Source organism: Anomalospiza imberbis, chromosome 30, assembly GCF_031753505.1.
Source record: "Anomalospiza imberbis isolate Cuckoo-Finch-1a 21T00152 chromosome 30, ASM3175350v1, whole genome shotgun sequence".
NCBI classification, from domain to species: domain Eukaryota; kingdom Metazoa; phylum Chordata; class Aves; order Passeriformes; family Viduidae; genus Anomalospiza; species Anomalospiza imberbis.
In genome coordinates, this window is record NC_089710.1 from 582,869 (window position 1) to 603,040 (window position 20,172).

At 53.0% G+C, this 20,172-nt stretch overlaps 2 protein-coding genes across 7 annotated transcripts in view; both read left to right on the top strand.

The window, feature by feature from the left end:
* LOC137463838 (zinc finger protein 420-like) overlaps positions 1–20,172 on the top strand; it is a 426,927-nt gene that overhangs the window by 49,183 nt on the left and 357,572 nt on the right. The gene's annotated exons all lie outside the window — the stretch shown is intronic.
* On the top strand, positions 1,219–2,055 carry LOC137463844 (olfactory receptor 14I1-like; the record flags this gene model as incomplete). The annotated part of the gene is made up of 1 exon (XM_068175237.1): positions 1,219–2,055. A coding segment is annotated over one exon (837 nt), but the record flags the coding sequence as incomplete, so codon positions are not given.

Here is a 20,172-nt window from a genome sequence, read left to right on the forward strand (position 1 = left end):
TGCAAACAGAACCTGCCCCCAGCCAGTGCCCTGCAAACAGGCAGGGTTCTGTCAGGCCAAGGAGAGTGCACAGAGATTTGGGGTCTGTGAGTGCTGGCAGGGAGAGCTCAGGCACAGGGAAACACCTGCAGGAGGAAAATCCCCAGGAAGCAGAGAGAAGATCAGGGAAGGAGAGAAAGCAAAACCCAGAAATGCTGTGGCAGGGAGAGTTTAGAGATGTCCAGAGGATCCCCTCCAGTGCAGTCCCTCCCTCTGAACAAGCCCCCTCCCTCCTGTCCCCCCAGCCAAGCCTCTGCCCTCAGGGCCGGGGCTCCAAGGCGTGCAGCCCCTCCTGTGCAGGCAGAGCTGCAGCAGAGCCGTGGGGCAGCTCTGCAGCCCCGGGCCCAGTTCCCTCTGCAGAGCACAGGGCTGGGAGCAGCTGCCCGGCACTGGGGGCTCTGGGAGGGGGCACAGCTGGCTCAGGGTGACACAGCTGTCCCCAGTGCCTGGCTCTGGGCAATGCTGTCAGTGCAGCCAGGGAAGGAGCTGCATCTCCCCGCATCCAGTGCTGTCAGAAGGACACTTGGAATTCTCCCTGAGATTTCAGTCCAAGCTGGGAGCTTCAATCCAGGATGCAAACCTGTCCTAGAGCATCTCTGAGTTATAAGATTGATGGGGAAAGGCAGAGGTGTTCTGACACTGAAAATGCTGCTGGCTTGGTGAAATGAGCAACGTGAGTCCTTGGCTACAAATGTGGAGCTGGGCTGTGCTGGATCCATCTGTCCAGCAGTACCCTGTGACATTTTAGTACAAGTGTGGCAAGGTGATCACCCTCTACCTGACAAAAGTTAAATCCCAGAGAAACTCTGAAGAGGTCAGAATTGCAGACCATCTCCCCTCACTCTCCTCTCATCACTTTGCCTCACAGATCTTGCTCTGTTCTCCCTGGCGGAAGCAGAAATGCGGAGATTTTGATATCCAAGAATACTAGGAAAAATTCTGGGGAGCTTATGAAGAAAACCCCAGAAATCTTAAACACAGAATTGTGACTGTGTGTGTTACAGAGCGGGGTGTATGGGAAATGGCTTTGATTTTGGTTACAGGTATCTCCTCTAATTCTTCCCGGTCCTTTCTCCATGAACAGCTTCCCATGTGCAGCCACAGCCAATGTCCAACAGCAGCTCCATCAGCCACTTCCTCCTGCTGGCACTGGCAGACACGCGGCAGCTGCAGCTCCTGCACTTCTGCCTCTTCCTGGGCATCTCCCTGGCTGCCCTCCTGGGCAACGGCCTCATCATCAGTGCCGTAGCCTGCGGCCACCACCTGCACACGCCCATGTTCTTCTTCCTGCTCAACCTGGCCCTCAGCGACCTGGGCTCCATCTGCACCACTGTCCCCAAAGCCATGCACAATTCCCTCTGGGACACCAGGACCATCTCCTACTCAGGCTGTGTTGCTCAGCTCTTTTTTTTTGCCTTCTTCATCTCAGCAGAGCTTTCCCTCCTGACCATCATGTGCTACGACCGCTACGTGTCCATCTGCAAACCCCTGCACTACAGGACCCTCCTGGGCAGCAGAGCTTGTGCCCACATGGCAGCAGCTGCCTGGGCCAGTGCCTTTCTCAATGCTCTGCTGCACACAGCCAATACATTTTCCCTGCACCTGTGCCATGGCAATGCCCTGGGCCAGTTCTTCTGTGAGATCCCACAGATCCTCAAACTCTCCTGCTCAAAATCCTACCTCAGGGAACTTGGGCTCCTTGCTGTTGGTGCGTGTTTAGCTTTTGGCTGTTTTGTGTTCATTGTTTTCTCCTATGTGCAGATCTTCAGGGCTGTGCTGAGGATCCCCTCTGAGCAGGGACGGCACAAAGCCTTTTCCACCTGCCTCCCTCACCTGGCCGTGGTCTCCCTGTTCCTCAGCACTGGTGTATTTACCTACCTGAAGCCCCCCTCCATCTCCTCCCCATCCCTGGATCTGGCCTTGTCCGTTCTGTATTCGGTGGTGCCTCCAGCCCTGAACCCCCTCATCTACAGCCTGAGGAACCAGGAGCTCAAGGCTGCATTGTGGAGACTGATGACTGGATGGTTTCAGGAACATTAAACTGCTGGCCAATTTCTGAAAATCACTTGAAATAAAAGTCATCTTTGATACTTCTTGTTGGTTTGGTTGTGGGTTTGATTTTTTCCTTTGCCTTAGTTTTTAATATTGACCACAAGGAAATGGCATTGATTTTGCCATTTCTCCTTTTGTTTCTCTACACCTCCCCTGTGGCCACAGACTGTGTCAATGAGGGGCTGTGCTCATGGTGGCTTTAAAGGAACTGAAGGATCTCCCAGCAGAGTTTTCGGCAGAGATGCCCTTTTGTTGCCTTCTCTGGAGCTGCAGCAGCAATGTCTGTGTGCAGAGCTGGGGGCAGATCAGTGCTGGCACAGCAGCTGTGCCCAGCAGCAGCAGCACTTGGTGTTGCCAGTGCTGCTCCCGTGGCCCTGCCCCGCTGCCCTGGTGGCCCTGGTGTTGCTGCAGGGCCTGAGTGCTCTCGGGGCCGGGCACAGTCCTGGGGGTGGCAGTGCCGGGGCTGCAGCAGGGACAGCCCATGGGCACTGCTGGGGCAGCGCTGACGCCTCAGGCCAGGGCCTGGGGGCTCCAGGCTCCTTGCCCAGGCTCTCTCAAGAACACGGCCAGGCCAATGCTCAGCACAGAAAACCCCCGTGAGCAGCCCCAGGCTGGCCGTGGGCAGGCTGGGGGCAAACAGCATGGCTGGTGCTCTGCAAGGGCCCTGGGGGAGATGGGAAGGAGCAGCAGAGCAGGGGCTGATCCATCCCCAGTGCGCTGGACAGCCCAGGGCAGCGTCCCAGAGCGTCCTGATGGAGCTGCCAACAACATCCCCCCTCTGCAGCCCTGGCCTCTCCCCCAGCTCACACAGGTGCCGCATCCTTGCAGGCACAGCCATGGCAGCGCTGGCTCAGGAGCCCCTGTTTGCATTGCACACAGCAGGCGGGAGCACCCCCATGCTGCTGCTGTGGGGACATGAACCTGAGGGAGCACAAATGCCATCAGCCCCTGGGACCAGGAAGGGCTGGGGGACGCCAGGGAAACCACTCAGCTTTGTCCTGGCCTCTGCAGTCAACAGGAATGTTTGGGAACGGCCATTGGATAGCAGGATCATCCCACAAGTGCTGCAGGAATTGTCTGCAGGCTCCTGCAGTGCCTCGTGCTGCTCCCTTGCCAGAGGCAGCCCAGGCCAGGGGGGCACATCTGGGCTGCTGTGTCTGGCTGTGGGGCTGCCTGTTCTGGGCAATGAGGAGGGGCTGCAGAGGCTCTGCAGGACTGACAGGATGGGCTTTGGGGCTGTGAGGAGAAGCTGAGGGACCTGGGCTGCTGGAGCTTCTGAAGAGGAGGCCCAGGGCTCCTCCTGCAACTGCTCCAAGGGTGGTTTCAGAAAATCCCAGAATCAGCAAGGCTGGAAAACACCTTGGAGATCATCAAGTCCAACCTGTGCCCTGACACTGCCTTGTCTCCCTGAGCCTCCTCTTCTCCAGGATAAACAACCCCAGCTCCCTCAGTCGCTCCTCACAGGACTTGTGCTCCAGACCCCTCACCAGCCTTGTTGCCCTTCTCTGGAAACGATCCAGCCCCTCCAGGTCCTTCCTAAATTGGGGGGCCCAGAACTGGACACAGCACTCGAGGTGCTGCCCAACCAGTGCCCAGCACAGGGGAAGAACCCCTGCCCTGCTCCTGCTGGCCACACCATTCCTGATTCAGGCCAGGAGCCATTGGCCTTCTTGGCCACCTGGGACCACTGCTGGCTCATGTCCAGCCTGCTGTCCATCAGTCCCTGCAGGTCCCTTTCTGCCTGGCTGCTGTCCAGCCACTCTGTCCCCAGCCTGTAGCTCTGCAGGGGTTGTTGTGGCCAAAGTGCAGGACCTGGCACTTGGACTTGTTAAACCTCACCTTGTTGGATTTGGGCCCTGGATCCAGCCTGTCCAGGTCCCTCTGCAGAGCCCTCCTGCCTTCCAGCAGATCAACACCCCCAGACAACTTGGTGTCACCACAGTTCCATGAGGCCCCAGAGTGTCCCAATGGTCTCCATGATTCCATGGGGCCTCCCAGTGTCACAATGTCCCTCTGGTGTCACAAAGTCCCTTGGATCCTTGGGCCCTGCAGTGTCACAATGGCACCGTGGTGCCCCAGGGCCCTGCAGTGTCCCAATGGATCCTTGGTTCCATGAGGTCTGGAAGGGCAGCAATGCTCTCCTTGGTTCCTGCTGTCTCCCACACCTCCCACTGTCAGGCTATAGAAGGACACCTGGCTGATGAAGGGGAGTGGGAGTGGGTACCTACTCGAGGAGGTAATAATAAAAATCCCTCCCAACCCCCTCTCCCAAGCCAGGTGCCCCTTCAGATTCGGTATGATCCCCTGGATCTGGAGAGTCAGCCAGATGGTTTAGAAGAAAATTATCTGCCCAGTGAACCTCCAAATTATGATTCATCTGTGAGACAGATCAGCACCTCCAACATCAAAAAGGAAAGAAGGGTAATCGTGGTGGGTGACTCCCACCTGAGGGGAACAGAGGGCCCCATATGTCGACCAGACCCACCCCACAGAGAGGTCTGCTGCCTCCCTGGGGCCCGGGTACGGGATATCACTGACACACTGCCTGGGCTGATTCAGCCCTCTGATTATTGCCCACTGCTGATACCCCAAGCTGGCAGTGATGAGATTGAAAAGAAGAGTGTCAGGGCAATTAAAAGGGACTTGAGGGCATTGGGTCAGGTGGTTAATAGGACAGGGGCACAGACAGTCTTTTCCTCAGTCCCTTTGGAGTCTGAGAAAAATGGTGAAAGCAATAGGAGAGCTCACAAAATCGACGAGTGGCTCGAGGGTTGGTGTCATGGACAAAATTTTGGATTCTTTAATCATGGGGCAACTTTTACAGCAGCTGGCCTGCTTGGACCAGACGGGCTCCATCTTTCTGTGAAGGGCAGAAGAAGTTTAGCTCATGAACTGTCAGAACTTGTTGAGAGGGCTTTAAACTAGGTCTGAAGGGGAAGGGGATGCAGCTGGGTTGTCTGGAAGCAGGCTCGTGGGTGGTAAGCCTGAGTTAGGGGTGAAATCAGCAGCCCAGCTGAGGTGCATGTACACCAATGCACACAGCATGGGTAACAAACAAGAAGAGCTGGAGGCCATGGTGCAGCAGCAGAGCTATGATGTAATTGCCATCACAGAAACAGGGTGGGACGACTCACATGGCTGGAGCGCTGCACTGGATGGTTGCAAGCTCTTCAGGAGAGACAGGAAAGGGAAAAAGGTGGAGGGGTGGCCCTTTACATTAGGGAGGCTTTTGATGCTACAGATGTTGAAACTAATGATGATGGAGTTGAATGTTTATGGGTGAGAATTAGGGGGAAGGCCAACAAGGCTGACATCCTACTGGGAGTCTGTTATCATCCAGCTAGCTGGGAAGAAGAGGTGGACAACTCATTCTATAAGCAGCTAGAGAATGTTTCTGGATCATCAGCCCTTGTTCTTGTAGGTGACTTCAATCTGCTGGACATCTGCTGGGAACTCAATACAGCAGAAAAGAGGCAGTCCAGGATTTTTTTAGGGTTTGTGGAGGACAATTTTTTTGTCGCAGCTGGTGAGTGAGCCCACCAGGAGAGGGATTATGTTAGATCTGTTGTTTGTAAATAGAGATGGGCTGGTGGGAGATGTGGTGGTTAGAGGTCACTTGGGGCACAGTGATCTTGGAATTATAGAATTCTCAATATTTGGTGAAGTCAGGAGGAACACTAATGAGACTTTTACATTGGACTTTGGAGGGCAGACTTTGGCCTACTTAGGAGACTTATTCAGAGAGTTCCTTGGGAAGCAGCCCTTAAAAACAAAGGAGTTCAGGAAAGGTGGGCAAGCTTCAAAACAGAGATCTCGAGGGCACAGGAACACACTGTCCCTCTGTGCCAAAAGACAAGTCAATGAGGCAAACATCCAGTTTGGATGGGAAAGGAGGTTTTGAAGGAACTTAGGAATAAAAGGAGGATGTATCATCTTTGGAAGGAGGGTCAGGTCTCCCAGGAAGTAATTAAGGGGCTTGCTGGGGCATGAAGGGAAGAAATTAGGGAGGCCAAAGCTCAGTTTGAACTTAAAATGGCAGCTTCTTTAAAGGATAATAAAAAATATATAAATATATCAATGGTAAAAGGAAGGGTAAGACCAACCTTTGTTCTTCATTAGATGTGGAAGGGAATTTAATACCTGCAGATGAGGAGAAGGCAGAGGTGCTTAACGCCATTTTTTGCCTCAGTTTTTAGTGAGAAGATGATTTGCCTTCAGGACAACTGTCCTCCTGGGCTGGTAGATGGTGTCAGGGAACAGAGTGGACCACTGTTATCCAAGAGGAGGCAGTCAGAGACCTGCTGAGCTGCTTGGATGTTCATAAATCCATGGGACCAGATGGGATCCACCCCAGGGTGATGAGGGAGCTGGCAGATGAGCTTGCCAAGCCGCTCTCCACCATTTACCAGCAGTCCTGGCTCACTGGTGAGGTCCCAGATGACTGGAAGCTGCCCAATGTGACACCCATTCACAGCAAGAGTGGGAAGGATGATCCTGGTAATTCCAGCCCAGTCAGCCTGACCCCAGTACCTGGTAAGGTCATGGAACAGTTCACACTGAGTGCCATCACACAGCACTTCCAGGATGGCCAGGGTGTCAGACCCAGCCAGCAGGGGTTTAGGAGGGCTAGGTCGTGTTTGACCAACCTGGTCTCTTTTCATGACCAGGTGACCCTCCTGGTGGATGCAGGAAAGGCTGTGGATGTGTCTATTTGGACTCCAGCCAGGCCTTTGGCACTGTCTCCCACAGCACACTCCTGGAAAAGCTGCAGCCCACGGCTGGGACAGGAGCACTCTGTGCTGGGTTCAGAACTGGCTGGATGGCCGGCCCAGAGAGTGGTGGTGAGCGGTGCTGCATCCAGCTGGGGACAGTCACCAGTGCTGTCCCTCAGGGCTCTGTGCTGGGCCAGCTCTGCTCAATATTTTTATTGACCACATGGATGAGAGAGGATTGAGTCCTTCATTAGTAAATCTGCAGATGACACTGAGCTGGGAGTGTGTGTCCATCTGTTGGAAGGCAGGAGGGCTCTGCAGGGACATCTGGAACAGTTGGAGGGATGGGCAGAGTCCAATAAGATGAAGTTTAATAAATCCAAGTGCCCAGACCTGCATTTTGGCCACAATACCCCCCTGCACAGCTCTAGGCTGGGGACGGCGTGGCTGGACAGTGCCCAGGCAGAAAGGGACCTGGGGGCACTGGTCGACAGCAGGCTGGACATGAGCCAGCAGTGTGCCCAGGTGGCCAAGAAGGCCAATGGCTCCTGGCCTGGATCAGGAATGGTGTGGCCAGCAGGAGCAGGGAGTTCATTCTTTCCCTGTACTTGTCACTGGTGTACTTGGCATTCTTCCCCTGTACTAGCACCGTTCCTCAAGTGCTGTGTCCAGTTCTGGGCCCCCCAATTTAGGAAGGACATGGAGGGGCTGGAGTGTGTACAGAGGAGGGCAACAAGGTGGGTGAGGGGTCTGGAGCACAAGTCCTGTGAGGAATGACTGATGAAGCTGGGGTTTTTTAGCTAGGAGAAGACTCAGAGGTGACCTTATCACTCTCCACACTCCCTGAAAGGTGGTTGCAGTCAGGTGGGGGTCGGTCTCTCTCCTAACAATAACTGACAGGACCAGAGGACAGTGTCTTAAGCTGCACCAAGGGAAATTTAGGTTGGATATTAGGAAAAAAGTTTTTTATGGAAAGGGTGATAAATTCCTGGAATTGTCTGTCCAGGGATGTGGTGGAGTCACCATCCTGGGATGTGTTTACAAAATGACTGGATGTGGCACTCAGTGCCATGGTTTAGCTGAGGTGGTGTTAGGGCATGGGTTGGACTTGATGACCTTAAAGGTCTCTTCCAACCCAGCAATTCTGTGATTCTGTGATTGTGTGACATCACAGACCAGGTTGTGACATCATACAGTTGGCTGTGACATCCCTGGTTTATTATGTGACATCACAGAGCAGGCTGTGACATCAGAGCATGCCTGTATGACATCACAGAGCAGAGCAAGCTGTGAGGTCAAAGAGTGTGCTGTGACATTATAGGGTGGCTGTGTTCCATCACTGAAGGTGTTGTGACACCGCAGGGTGGGTCTGTGAGCCCACAGAGGTGCTGTGTGACATGTTAAGTGAGTTCTGCCACCACAGAGCAGGCTGTGACATCACAGAGCAGGCTGTGACATCACAGAGGAGGTTGTGATGTCACAAATTCGGCTGTGACATTACAGGCTGGCTGTGTGACATCACAGAACGGGCTGTGAGGCCACAGAGAAGACTCTGCCATCAGAGAAAAGGGCTCTGTGACATCACAGAGCAGCTGTGTGATGCCACAGAGAAGGCTGAGACAACAAAGAGTGGGTTGTGACATCACAGAGCTGACTGAGAAATCACAGAGCAGGCTGTGACGTCACAGCGAGGCTGCATAACATCACAAAGGTGGCTGTGACATCATAGAGCTGGCTGTGACATCACAGGGTGTCTGTGACATCACAGGCTGGGCTGTGACATCACAGGGCAGATTTTGTGATATCACAGAGCAGACTGGGACCTCAAAGAGCAGGCTGTGACATCACAGGACACCTCTATGAAATCACAGGTGGCCTGTTACATCTCAGAGTGGGCTGTGTGACATCACAGGGGCTGTGTGACATCACATAGGGCTGTGTGACATCACAGGGGCTGTGTCAGGCCACTGGGGAGGTCACTCCACCCCAGCTCCCCCTCCCAGTTCCCCCAGAGAAGTCCAACGCTGCTCGTGCACAGCGGGGTCCCCTGTCCCCCCGGGTCCCCCCCGCCCCTGGCGCCGCAGCCTCCCCCAGAGGATGTTCCACGAGATCCACCCCAGAGCCTGACATGGGGATGGGGCTGTGGGGGCTGGGACAAGGGGACAGGGACCCCCGGCAGCGTCCCCATGTCCCCCAGGGCCAGAGCCTGGGCCAGGGCTCCTTCACCCTGTTACCAACGAGGGCTTGAGAGCGCTGAAAAAATCCCCAGCAAGGGATCAGCAAAAAACAGATTTAATATTAAGTGACAGCACCACAAAGTTCCTTGGCAAGAGTCACTCTGCTCCTGACTGGACACTTCAGGCACACCAAGGAAACAAAGCAACAACAAAACCAAACAGAATGCAGGCAATCAAACCAGAAATGAGCCAAGTATTGGGGCTTTCCTTCCTATGGAAAAGAACTGTCCTTCTCCTGCAGGTACCCTTGGCTACAATTGGGATTTCCACCTCCAACATTGCCTGTTGTGACAGACTGGAGGAGATTGTTGGCTGGAAACATTTCATGTGTGGGGAGGAAGGGGCAGGTCCAGCCTTGCCCTGCCCTGGAACCCCAGCCCTGCCCTGCCCTGGAACCCCAATCCCCCCAGAGCCTCTATCCCAGCCCAGCAGTGTCTGCCAGTCCCTGGCACAGCACAGGCAATGCTCCACAGCCACCTCTGGAGCCCCCAGCCCAGCTCCTGAGTGAACAAATGACCCCAAGTCCCACCTGGGGAAGGGCCCAGGAACACCAAGGGGTATTTATGGCTGAGCACAAGGCAAGCACACAGCTTGACCCTACCTCCTCTTGGAATTTGTCTGAACATCACTGGAATCCAGGAGTTGGTAGCTCTCTGTGTGCTTCTCTAAATCTTATTTTTCTCTCTTTCTGTGTCTACTTCTTCTATGTCTGTCGTCTTGCAAATTTTGATTAACTTAAAACTGAACAGTTTGTGAAGTTGAATGGGCCAAGTTAATGCTTTGAGAAGCATTTTTTGTTGGTTGAATGTTGTATAAGACATTTTGCCAAAGTTTCTCTAATTTTTTTACAGTTCCCCAAAAAAGGTTTTGTTCTTTTCAGCTCCTGAGAATCTCTTCTTGGTATTTCTCCTGTTCATCCAACTCAGAGGACACAAACAATTGTAATTCCTTTGAAATGTCTCCTTGAGAGAGTTGTTTGCGGGATGGGGGTCAAGGCTTGTGTGTCCTGCTTGGCACAGCCCAGGCAGGGCTTTCACAGCCACATTCCACACTCCATTTCCCAGCTGGAGCCGCTGGTGCCTCTGAGTTCTGCTGCCCCAGCCCCAGGGACGCTCTCCTTGTCTGCCCATTCCCCCACGGTCTCTGGGCAGGGATGGCCTCAGTGGGGGCTGCTGACATCCTCAGCAACTTGGAGACTGCTGCTGAATTTTACTGCTCCAGAGGCTTGCTCAGCCTTCAGCTCTTCAGTTCAGCAATTCAGTGTCCCAGAGCTCATTAACATTCAGAACAGATTAACAAGTGAAACCTCTGGGAATAATGTAAGTTTTCAAAAAATTTTGTGGTTAATTAGCCCAATTACAGAAGCCTCTTCAAAGTGAATACACTAGATTTAAAAAGACAGTGAGAAAAGATTTTTTGGTCCTGTTTAGGTTTCTCTTCCCTGTTAATACACTGATATGTGCACTCTCCAATTGACACTGAATCCAAGTACCTCCTCATGCAGTTGGAATAGATATGAAAATCAAGACCCTTCATTGCTGACAATCAGTCAGACTCTGTCCCTACCCCCACCCCACCATCTCCCCCATCCAAGCCCTGGCACTCAGAGCAGCCTTGTGCAAATCTGAGCTCCCTCCAGCCCAGGCTGCGCCTGCAGGTTTCAGCTCCTTGGCTCCAACTCCCACCTGCTTTCCCTGGAGAAGGAGCTGCCCGAGACACAGAGGGATGTTCATTTCTTGTCAGCCAGCAAACCCAAGGGAAGGCACAGCTCCACCAAATGCAAAAGTCATTCCTCTGCTGGATATTAAATCCACTTTGCACAGCAGACAGTCTCAGAGCAATGGAAAACACCTTCTGTGCCCAGCACAGATCCCAAGGCCCCCCAACCCCTCCCTGCCCCGATTCTGCCCAGATTTGCTCTGTGCACACACGAGTCACAGGCTGAAGTCAGGAGCTCCCTCCATGCCCAGAGGGAGGAAAAGAGGGAAAGTGGATGAAGAGCTCTCCTGTGCAGAGCCAAGGTCCAAGTGCCCCTGCAGTGGGAACCACAACTCATCAGGTTTGTGTCCTTTGGGCTCAGGGATGGTGACACTCAGAGGCACAGAAAGGTTTCCTGCCAACAAACACAAGTTGAACATTTGAACAGTTTAATAACCATCCCAGCTCTTCCCTCAGCTCTCTGTGATGTCCCAGCAGCATCTGACATGTCCCCCATCCCCAAGGGATTTCTCTACAGGAACAGTTTTAGACAAAGACACAAGAAAAGGTAATTCTATGACAGATCTAAAAATAGTAAGATATAATTCATATTTATTTGAACTTCAGAAAGATTGGGCCACTCCCTGATGTGCAAAGCGTGGAACCAGTCCATTGAGAGACATTTGAAAGACCAGAAAGCATCTGGAGGGGGAAATCTGGGTGCAACGGGAAGTACATAGATCCACCTGGTCTAGTGCAGAGATGTTCTTAGACATGGCCATTTCAACAGGAGAACTGGAAACACCTGAAGGAAGAGGGAGAGGAAAGAATAAACAGAATATTGGTGACTCAAGGAGATGGGAAGATCAGTATTTCTTCTCCTTCTGCCATCAGTACATCAGAAAATTGCTGTTTCTTAAAAGTACTGAAGTGATGCATATACTAAAAATGTGCTTGTATAATATGAAATGTACAAGTACTAAAACCTGTGCCCCTTTCCAGGCAGACACCAGCTGTGTGCCCATGACCAGGCAGTGCCACTTGTGCCCTGAGGTGCCGAGCTGGGATTGGATCTCTCAGAGAGGAGCTGAGGGGGAGCAGAGCACCTTGCAAGCTGCAGGTCCCTGCCAGCCCCGCAGGGCTCCTGTGCCATCAACATCCGCTCTGCTCCAGCCTGAAACAGGGCCCAGCATGGTGCTGGGACCATCAGAGAGCTGAGGTGTGTGCTGGAATTCAATGCCCTCCCCATGGCGCAGCAGCCCTGCATTTCCCTGCTCCAGCCTTGGTCTCCAGCACAGCCATGGAGGCTCTTTGGGCTCCTGAGTGTTCCTGCTGTGTCCATGCCCCCAAGGGCACAGAGCAGCCTCCTCTCTCGGGCACTTGCCTGTTTTCCATGCCTTGCACAGGCGCTGGCCCTGCCCCACAAGGCCTGGGCTGAGTCCTGCCCTGCACGCTCAGCCAGGCTGGGATGGACACTGATGGTTTCTGTGCCAGGCTCTCTGAGCCCAGCCCAGCTCCCTGCAAGCTCTGCCAGCTGCCCTGAGCTCTGTGCAGCACCAAGGGCCTCTCCCCAGCACAGCCCAGCCGGCTCTGGCCCCACAGCTCTGCTCAGCCCAGGCTGCTCTGGCCACTGGCCCCACGGCCTCAGCCCCTGGCCAGGGCACAGCAGCAGCTGCAGCTCAGCCAGGACTCAGCCCCAGCCATGGGGGAAGGGGCTTGGCCAAGGCCAAAGGAGGCTCCCTGGCTGCCCTGCTCCCCTCGGGCTGAGGTGCTGAGAGCTCTGCAGCCCCTGCTGCCATCCCATCTGCCCAGGCCAGCACAAGAGCCCCGGCCTTGGGGCCCTCCAGAGCTGCTCCTGCTCCAGGCCCAGGGCCCATCCCAGAGCTGGGGCAGCCACAAAGCTGTGCCCATTTCTGGTCATTGCTGCTCTGATGGGGATGGAGCTTCAGCCACTTGGAGGTTGCTAATGAATTTTACTACTCCAGAGACCTCTTCTTTCTTGAGCTCTTCAGTTCAGGAATTCAGTGAGAAAAGCTCATAAACATTTGTTCAAAACGCCCAAGACAAGAAAAGCCCTTGGGAATAATTGAAGTTTTCAAATCTTCTGTGATGAATTAGACAGATTTCAGTAGTGTATTTAAAGTGAATATACTGTTTTGAAAACTATGCAGAGAGAACTGTTTTGTCCTGTTTTCTTTTCCAGTTTTTCCTGTTTAGAGATGGATATCAGCAATGTCCAATTGATATTGACCCCCAGCACCTCCTAATGCAGTCTGAATAAATGTGAAAATCACGACCCTTCATGGCTGACAATCAATAACACTTTGTCCCCAACCCCTCCCCATCATTTCCCTCATCCAACCCCTGGCACTCAGAGCAGCTGAGGAATGGAGTCACACCCAGGGGTGTCCCCAGGGCTCAGGACTGGGGCCAGGTCAGTGAAATCTCTTTATTGCTGATCTGGACGAGGCCATCGAGGGCACCCTCAGTCAGTTCCCAGGTGAGCCCAAGCTGGGTGGGAGTGTGGCTGTGCTGGAGGGCAGGAAGCTCTGCAGAGGGATCTGGACAGGCTGGAGCCATGGGCCCAGGACAATTGGATGAGGTTCACCAAGGCCAAGGGCCGGGTCCTGCCCTGGGCTCACAACCACCCCAAATCCCTGGCTCTGCCCTGCCCCTGATCCCCACAGCCTGTCCACAGCCTTCATCCCTGCATTGCCAGGGACTTTCTGGGACAAGGGAGCTCTGCTCTGGGGATGGAGGGAGGTCCAAGCGCCACCACTGGAGTGGGAACCACAACTCATCAGGTTTGTGTCCTTTGGGGGTCAGGAACTGGTGAGACTCAGAGGCACAGAAAGTTTCTCTTCATGGCCAACAGACCATGGTTGAACAGGACACAATTTAATAACAATCACACTCTTCCCTGAGCTATGTACAACATCCCAGCAGTGTCTGATGAGTCCAGCATCCATAAGTGATTCCCATACTAGAACTGATTTTAGACAACCGTGGTTCTGTGATAGAAATAAACACAATTAATTTCTTGTATCAGAATGGTTGTCCTGCAGTGGGGGCAAAACAGCTCAAACAATTCCTGATTTCCAAAGCTGTCAGTGGTGGATGGCGAAGAGATGTCACAGAGCCCTTTTCTATGATGGCAGAGTCTTCTCGGTGGCCTCACAGCCCGTTCTGTGATGTCACACAGCCAGCCTGTAATGTCACAGCCGAATTTGTGACATCACAACCTCCTCTATGATGTCACAGCCTGCTCTGTGATGTCACAGCCTGCTCTGTGGTGGCAGAACTCACTTAACATGTCACACAGCACCTCTGTGGGCTCACAGACCCACCCTGTGATGTCACAACACCTTCAGTGATGGAACACAGCCACCCTATAATGTCACAGCACACTCTTTGACCACACAGCTCGCTCTGCTCTTTGATGTCATACAGGCATGCTCTGATGTCACAGCCTGCTCTGTGATGTCACATAATAAACCAGGGATGTCACAGCCAACTGTATGATGTCACAACCTGGTCTGTGATGTCACACAATCACACAATCACAGAATTACTGGGTTGGAAGAGACCTTTAAGGTCATCAAGTCCAACCCATGCCCTAACACCACCTCAGCTAAACCATGGCACTGAGTGCCACATCCAGTCATTTTGTAAACACATCCCAGGATGGTGACTCCACCACATCCCTGGACAGACAATTCCAGGAATTTATCACCCTTTCCATAAAAAACTTTTTTCCTAATATCCAACCTAAATTTCCCTTGGTGCAGCTTAAGACACTGTCCTCTGGTCCTGTCAGTTGCTGTGAGGAGAGAGACCGACCCCCACCTGACTGCAACCACCTTTCAGGGAGTGTGGAGAGTGATAAGGTCACCTCTGAGTCTTCTCCAGGATAAACAACTCCAGCTCCCTCAGTCATTCCTCATAGGACTTGTGTTCCAGACCCCTCACCAGCCTTGTTGTCCTTCTCTGGACGCGCTCCAGCCCGTCCATGTCCCTCTTAAACTGGGGAGCCCAGAACTGGACACAGCACTCAAGGAACGGTGCCAGTACAGGGGAAGAATGCCCAGCACACCAGTGCCAAGTACAGAGGAAGAATGACCTCCCTGCTCCTGCTGGCCACACCATTCCTGGTCCAGCCCAGGAGCCATTGGCCTTCTTCGCCACCTGGGCACACTGCTGGCTCATGTCCAGCCTGCTGTCGACCAGTGCCCCCAGGTCCCTTTCTGCCTGGGCACTGTCCAGCCACGCCGTCCCCAGCCTAGAGCAGTGCAGGGGGTTATTGTGGCCAAAATGCAGGACTGGGCACTTGGACTGGTTAAACTTCATCTTACTGGAAACCATTCCAGGTCTCCCTGCAGAGCCCTCCTACCTTCCAACAGATGGACACACACTCCCAGCTTAGTGTCATCTGCAGATTTACTAATGAAAGCCTCAATTCCCTCATCCATGTGGTCAATAAAAATATTGAACAGAGCTGGCCCAGCACAGAGCCCCGAGGGACAGCACTGGTGACTGTCCCCAGCTGGATGCAGCACCGCTCACCACCACTCTCGGGGCCGGCCATCCAGCCAGTTCTGAACCCAGCACAGAGTGCTCCTGGCCCAGCCGTGGGCTGCAGCTTTTCCAGGAGTGTGCTGTGGGAGACAGTGTCAAAGGCCTTGCTGGAGTCCAAATAGACACATCCACAGCCTTTCCTGCATCCACCAGGAGGGTCACCTGGTCATAGAAGGAGACCAGGTTGGTCAAACATGACCTAGCCCTCCTAAACCCCTGCTGGTTGGGTCTGACACCCTGGCCATCTGTCACGATCCGCTTGTGCGGGGTGTCGTGATGGTTCTTTTCGCCAATCCCAAAAGTGCAAAAAGGCAAACAACAAGGGACTATCAGTTAATCACAACAAATGTACCTTTTTTAAGGGCCAAAACAGTAAATGCGATAGTGGGGATCAGAAAGGAGATAAAAGGATAGAGAGAGAGAGAGAAAAGGGGATGGGAATAGCTACCAACACAGGTGAGATCCTCACAGTTATAGTCCACAGAGGAAAGAGGGGGGAACATGCAGGACAATGAGAGTCTATTGTAATTGCTGTGGGGGAACAGGTGAGTCCACTGAAACCACCAAGGCAGGATGAACACAATGAAGAATAAGTCCGTTGGAATTACTGAAGAAGAACAGGTCGTGTCATTAGTGGTTTCCCCACTCCCTGTGGTAGGGGTCCCAGTCTCAGTCCTTAGGAAGACAGTTTTCCATCTCCATCCGTCTGTCACAGTAGTAACGGGGCAGATGAGAGGTCTTCAGTGAGAGACCACTAGGGACACCCCAAAAGTTCATTCGGCTTCAGGAGGAGAGTGGGCAAAGATACACCAGGCCGTTCCTTGCTGGGTTCATGCCAGGTCCTTGCCAATTCCTTGCCGAGTCCTTGCCAGGCCTTGTTCAGAACAGCTAACGTAACGGTGCAGCAGCTGCACCTGCACTGCCGCTCTCTCCAAGCCGGAACTGCAGTGGGGGAAGGGGTTTCTCCTCATGGCAATCGGTAGGCAAATGTGGGGGCTTCAGACGGCCTCTTACACCTTCCCCGAGCTGTCTGCAGAGGAATCCACATCAGCCCAGGCTGGGCTGGTCAGTGGCCGGTCAGTTCCATTGGCTGGACGTGGCTCGGGACACTTCCCTTGGAGCCTCTTCAGGGAGGGAATGCTGGGGCTGTCATGGCTGGGGTGTCACAGGCAGGGGAACGCTGGGGCTGTCAGTGTTGGGGTGTCACAGACAGGGGAACGCTGGGGCTGTCATGGCTGGGGTGTCACAGGCAGGGGAACGCTGGGGCTGTCAGTGTTGGGGTGTCACAGGCAGGGGAACGCTGGGGCTGTCAGTGCTGGGGTGTCACAGACAGGGGAACGCTGGGGCTGTCACTTTGGGGTGTCACAGACAGGGGAACGCTGGGGCTGTCACTCTGGGGTGTCACAGACAGGGGAACGCTGGGGCTGTCAGTGTTGGGGTGTCACAGGCAGGGGAACGCTGGGGCTGTCAGTGTTGGGGTGTCACAGACAGGGGAACGCTGGGGCTGTCAGTGTTGGGGTGTCACAGGCAGGGGAACGCTGGGGCTGTCAGTGTTGGGGTGTCACAGACAGGGGAACACTGGGGCTGTCACCGCTGGGGTGTCACAGACAGGGGAATGCTGGGGCTGTCACGGCTGGGGTGTCACAGGCAGGAGAACGCTGGGGTCTGTCTGCAATATGATAGGACATTCTGCTTCTCAAGAAATAAAGAGGGGATGGACCCACACAATGAAAGAAAAAAGGGTTGGTTATAGGATGTATCAAGAAATACCACAGGAAGGGTAAAATAAAGGTACAAAATCTAAAAAAAAATTAAGAGTTCTTAAGAGCACCAAATAAGTAGAGTATGGAATAGTTACATGGGTTCAAGGGAAAATTCACATGTAGCTAAAAACAAAAATGTAAAGTTTTTAAGAGAAAAGCACAAATTAATGTATTTATATAAAATACGTATTGTTATGTGTATTTTAGATAATTCGTGCTTGTGAGAAATAGATGTATGAAATATGTTATATTGGTAAGAAATATTCTGTAAGTTTTTTTAAGCACCCCAGCTGGGGGCGGGAAGGTTGCTTCACAGTATTTCAAAACCGCAGCTGGCAGCAGGGAGAAAAGGACCTAATTTGCAAACGAATGGATGTGGCGGATGAGGAACACATGATAAGTACCTGAGAGTGAGATAACCAGAACCATCAGGGAGATACATCTGAATACCGAACTCCAGGAACACATGGACGGGTTCTGTTCAACTTGCCACAGTGAAGGAACTCCACATGAATAGGTGCAGCCCAGAAAAGAAGAAAGAGACTTTGCCTCAGGCAAGAAAAACCATCTATAAATCACTTGGACAGAACAGTTGGGGTGAACATAGGGGACCCTATGCTGTAGTGGTCAAGCCTGTGTCTCACCCAGCGCTGATCCCGGGCTCGGCACTGACCTTTTTTGATAGTGGCTTTTCATTGTTATTCTCTAAATTTATATTTGGACAATTTAATCAACTTTCTTTAATTAATAAATTGGATCATTCATTTATGACACCCCTGAATCCCCCATTTCCGGACATCAGGGCCCCCTGCTCCCCTTTTCCCCGCCATCCCATGGCTCCCAGCCTCCAGACTTCCCCTGGGCTTGACCCTGGGACACCCTGGAACGCCTTGGACCCCAATTGCTGCCTTTGCCAGCCCCCAGCCCGACCTTTGTGCAAAACCAGAGACCCCCTGAACTCCCCCTTCCCGGACACCCCGGGTGTCCCCTTCCTGGTTCCCCCTTTTTGGGAAACTCTGGACTCCCCTTTCCTGGGCTTAAGGACCCCCTGGAATTCCCTTCTACCTCTCCACATCCCTGCCCCCCATTTCTGTGACCCTGAGAACCCCCTGCACCCCCATTCCTGAGAACTGACACACCCTTTTATCCCTTTGCCCGGCACTGAGACCCCCCTGCAGCCCCTTATCCGGCACCAACACAACCTGTTCCCGGCCCCCCGCCTCTCCCAGCCCCCAGCCCCACCCTTTACCCTGACCTGGGACCCCTGGGCCCCCATTCCTGCCTTTCCCAGCCCCCAGCCCCTCCTTTCCTCACACTCAGGAGCCCTGGCACCCCCTTTCCTGGGCACAGGATTCCCTGGACACCCCATCCCAGCTCTCCCAGTCCCTGCACCCCCTTTCCTTGGCTCTGAGCCTCTGAACCTCCTTCCCAGCTCTGCCAGCCAGGACATTGGGATAGCCAGAGTTGGGATATTGGGATAGCCAGAGCTGGGATATTGGGATAGCAAGAGCCAGGATATTGGGATAGCCAGAGCCAGGACACTGGGACAGCCAGAGCCGGGATATTGAGATAGCCAGAGCTGGGATATTGGGACAGCCAGAGCTGAGATATTGGGATAGCCAGAGCCAGGATATTGGGACAGCCAGAGCCGGGACATTGGGATAGGCAGAGCTGGGATATGGGGATAGCCAGAGCTGGGACATTGGGATAGCCAGAGCTGGGATATGGGGATAGCCAGAGCTGGGATATTGGGATAGCCAGAGCTGGGATATTGGGATAGCCAGATCCGGCTCAAAGACAGGAACCTTGCAAAACCTTGGCCAAGTGTCCCTTTGCTGTGCTGAGAAGAGTAAAAAAAACCCCTCACATTTACCCTGACGCACAGCTCACGAGGGATCCCTGCACACCTTAGGAGAGGCCAGAAATATCCCTGTGTGCCTCGTGAGGGATCCCTGCACACCTCAGCAGAGACCCCAAAATGGGGCAAGCACATTTCTCTCTCTCTCAAGATTTTTATGAAGGTGCACAGAGAGAAGTGAAAGAGAAAACAATTTCTATTTCTTCTCTTTGTTTTTCTCATGTGGAATGTGTTTGGAGAATTGTTTACCTAGAGCGAATGCCTGGTTGGATCACGGTGGATTGTTTGGGCCTGATGGCCAATTGGATCCACCTGTGTCTGGACTCTGGAGAACAGGGTCACGAGTTGTGAGGGAGTGAGATATGATGGTTAGAGAGAGTAGCATGTAGTTTTTAGTATCCTCTTTTATATAGTATATTAATGTATCATAGCATAATTATAATAACGAAATCATTCAGCCTTCTGAACTAAGTCAGACATCATCATTCTTCCCATTGGGTTCGCCGACATCTACAACACATGCCCTAGAGGAAGTTATCCCAGGGAGGCTGGGACTAGATGATCTTTAAGGTCCCTTCCAATCCAGGCCATTCTATGACTCTGTATCCTGTCGTCCTTGGAACCACTGTGGAACTGTTCACTGCCTTGCAGCAAGTCTTTAAGCCACTGTCCAAAAATTAAGAAATCTTTGTTGCAAATATTTGACTGCTGAGCTTTAAAGTGTTGACCATAGAGATCTGGGTACAGCTCTTTGGATACAGGCACAGCTCAGGGAGAAAAAGGCAAGCAGAATGTGTGCTCCCTGGTGATGGGGAAGCAGGGGTAGTTTTAGCCTGCAGCTCGAATGACAGCTCTGAAGACCCACAGAGCATACATTAATTCCTTCTGTTCCCTCTGTCTCCCTTCCCAAGGTGGATGCCCAGCTGCAGGTTGTACGTAAGCTGGAGGAGAAGGAACACTTACTGCAGAGCAGCACTGGAACGGGAGAGAAGGAGCTGGGTCTGCGAACACAGGCCCTGGAGATGAGCAAACGCAAGGTGAGCGATGCCTTCGTTTCCTCTTGGGTTGTGAGGTGGAGCTGCTGCCTTGTGGGAGGCATGGAAGGCTCTGAGCTCTCACTGGGATTAGAGAACCTGGTATTCCCTGCTTTTGGATGAGTATATCAGAAGGCTGAGGAGTCCTGGAGAGAATTATGATTAAAGTACTGGAGACTGATGTTTTCCTTTGATAAGGAGAAG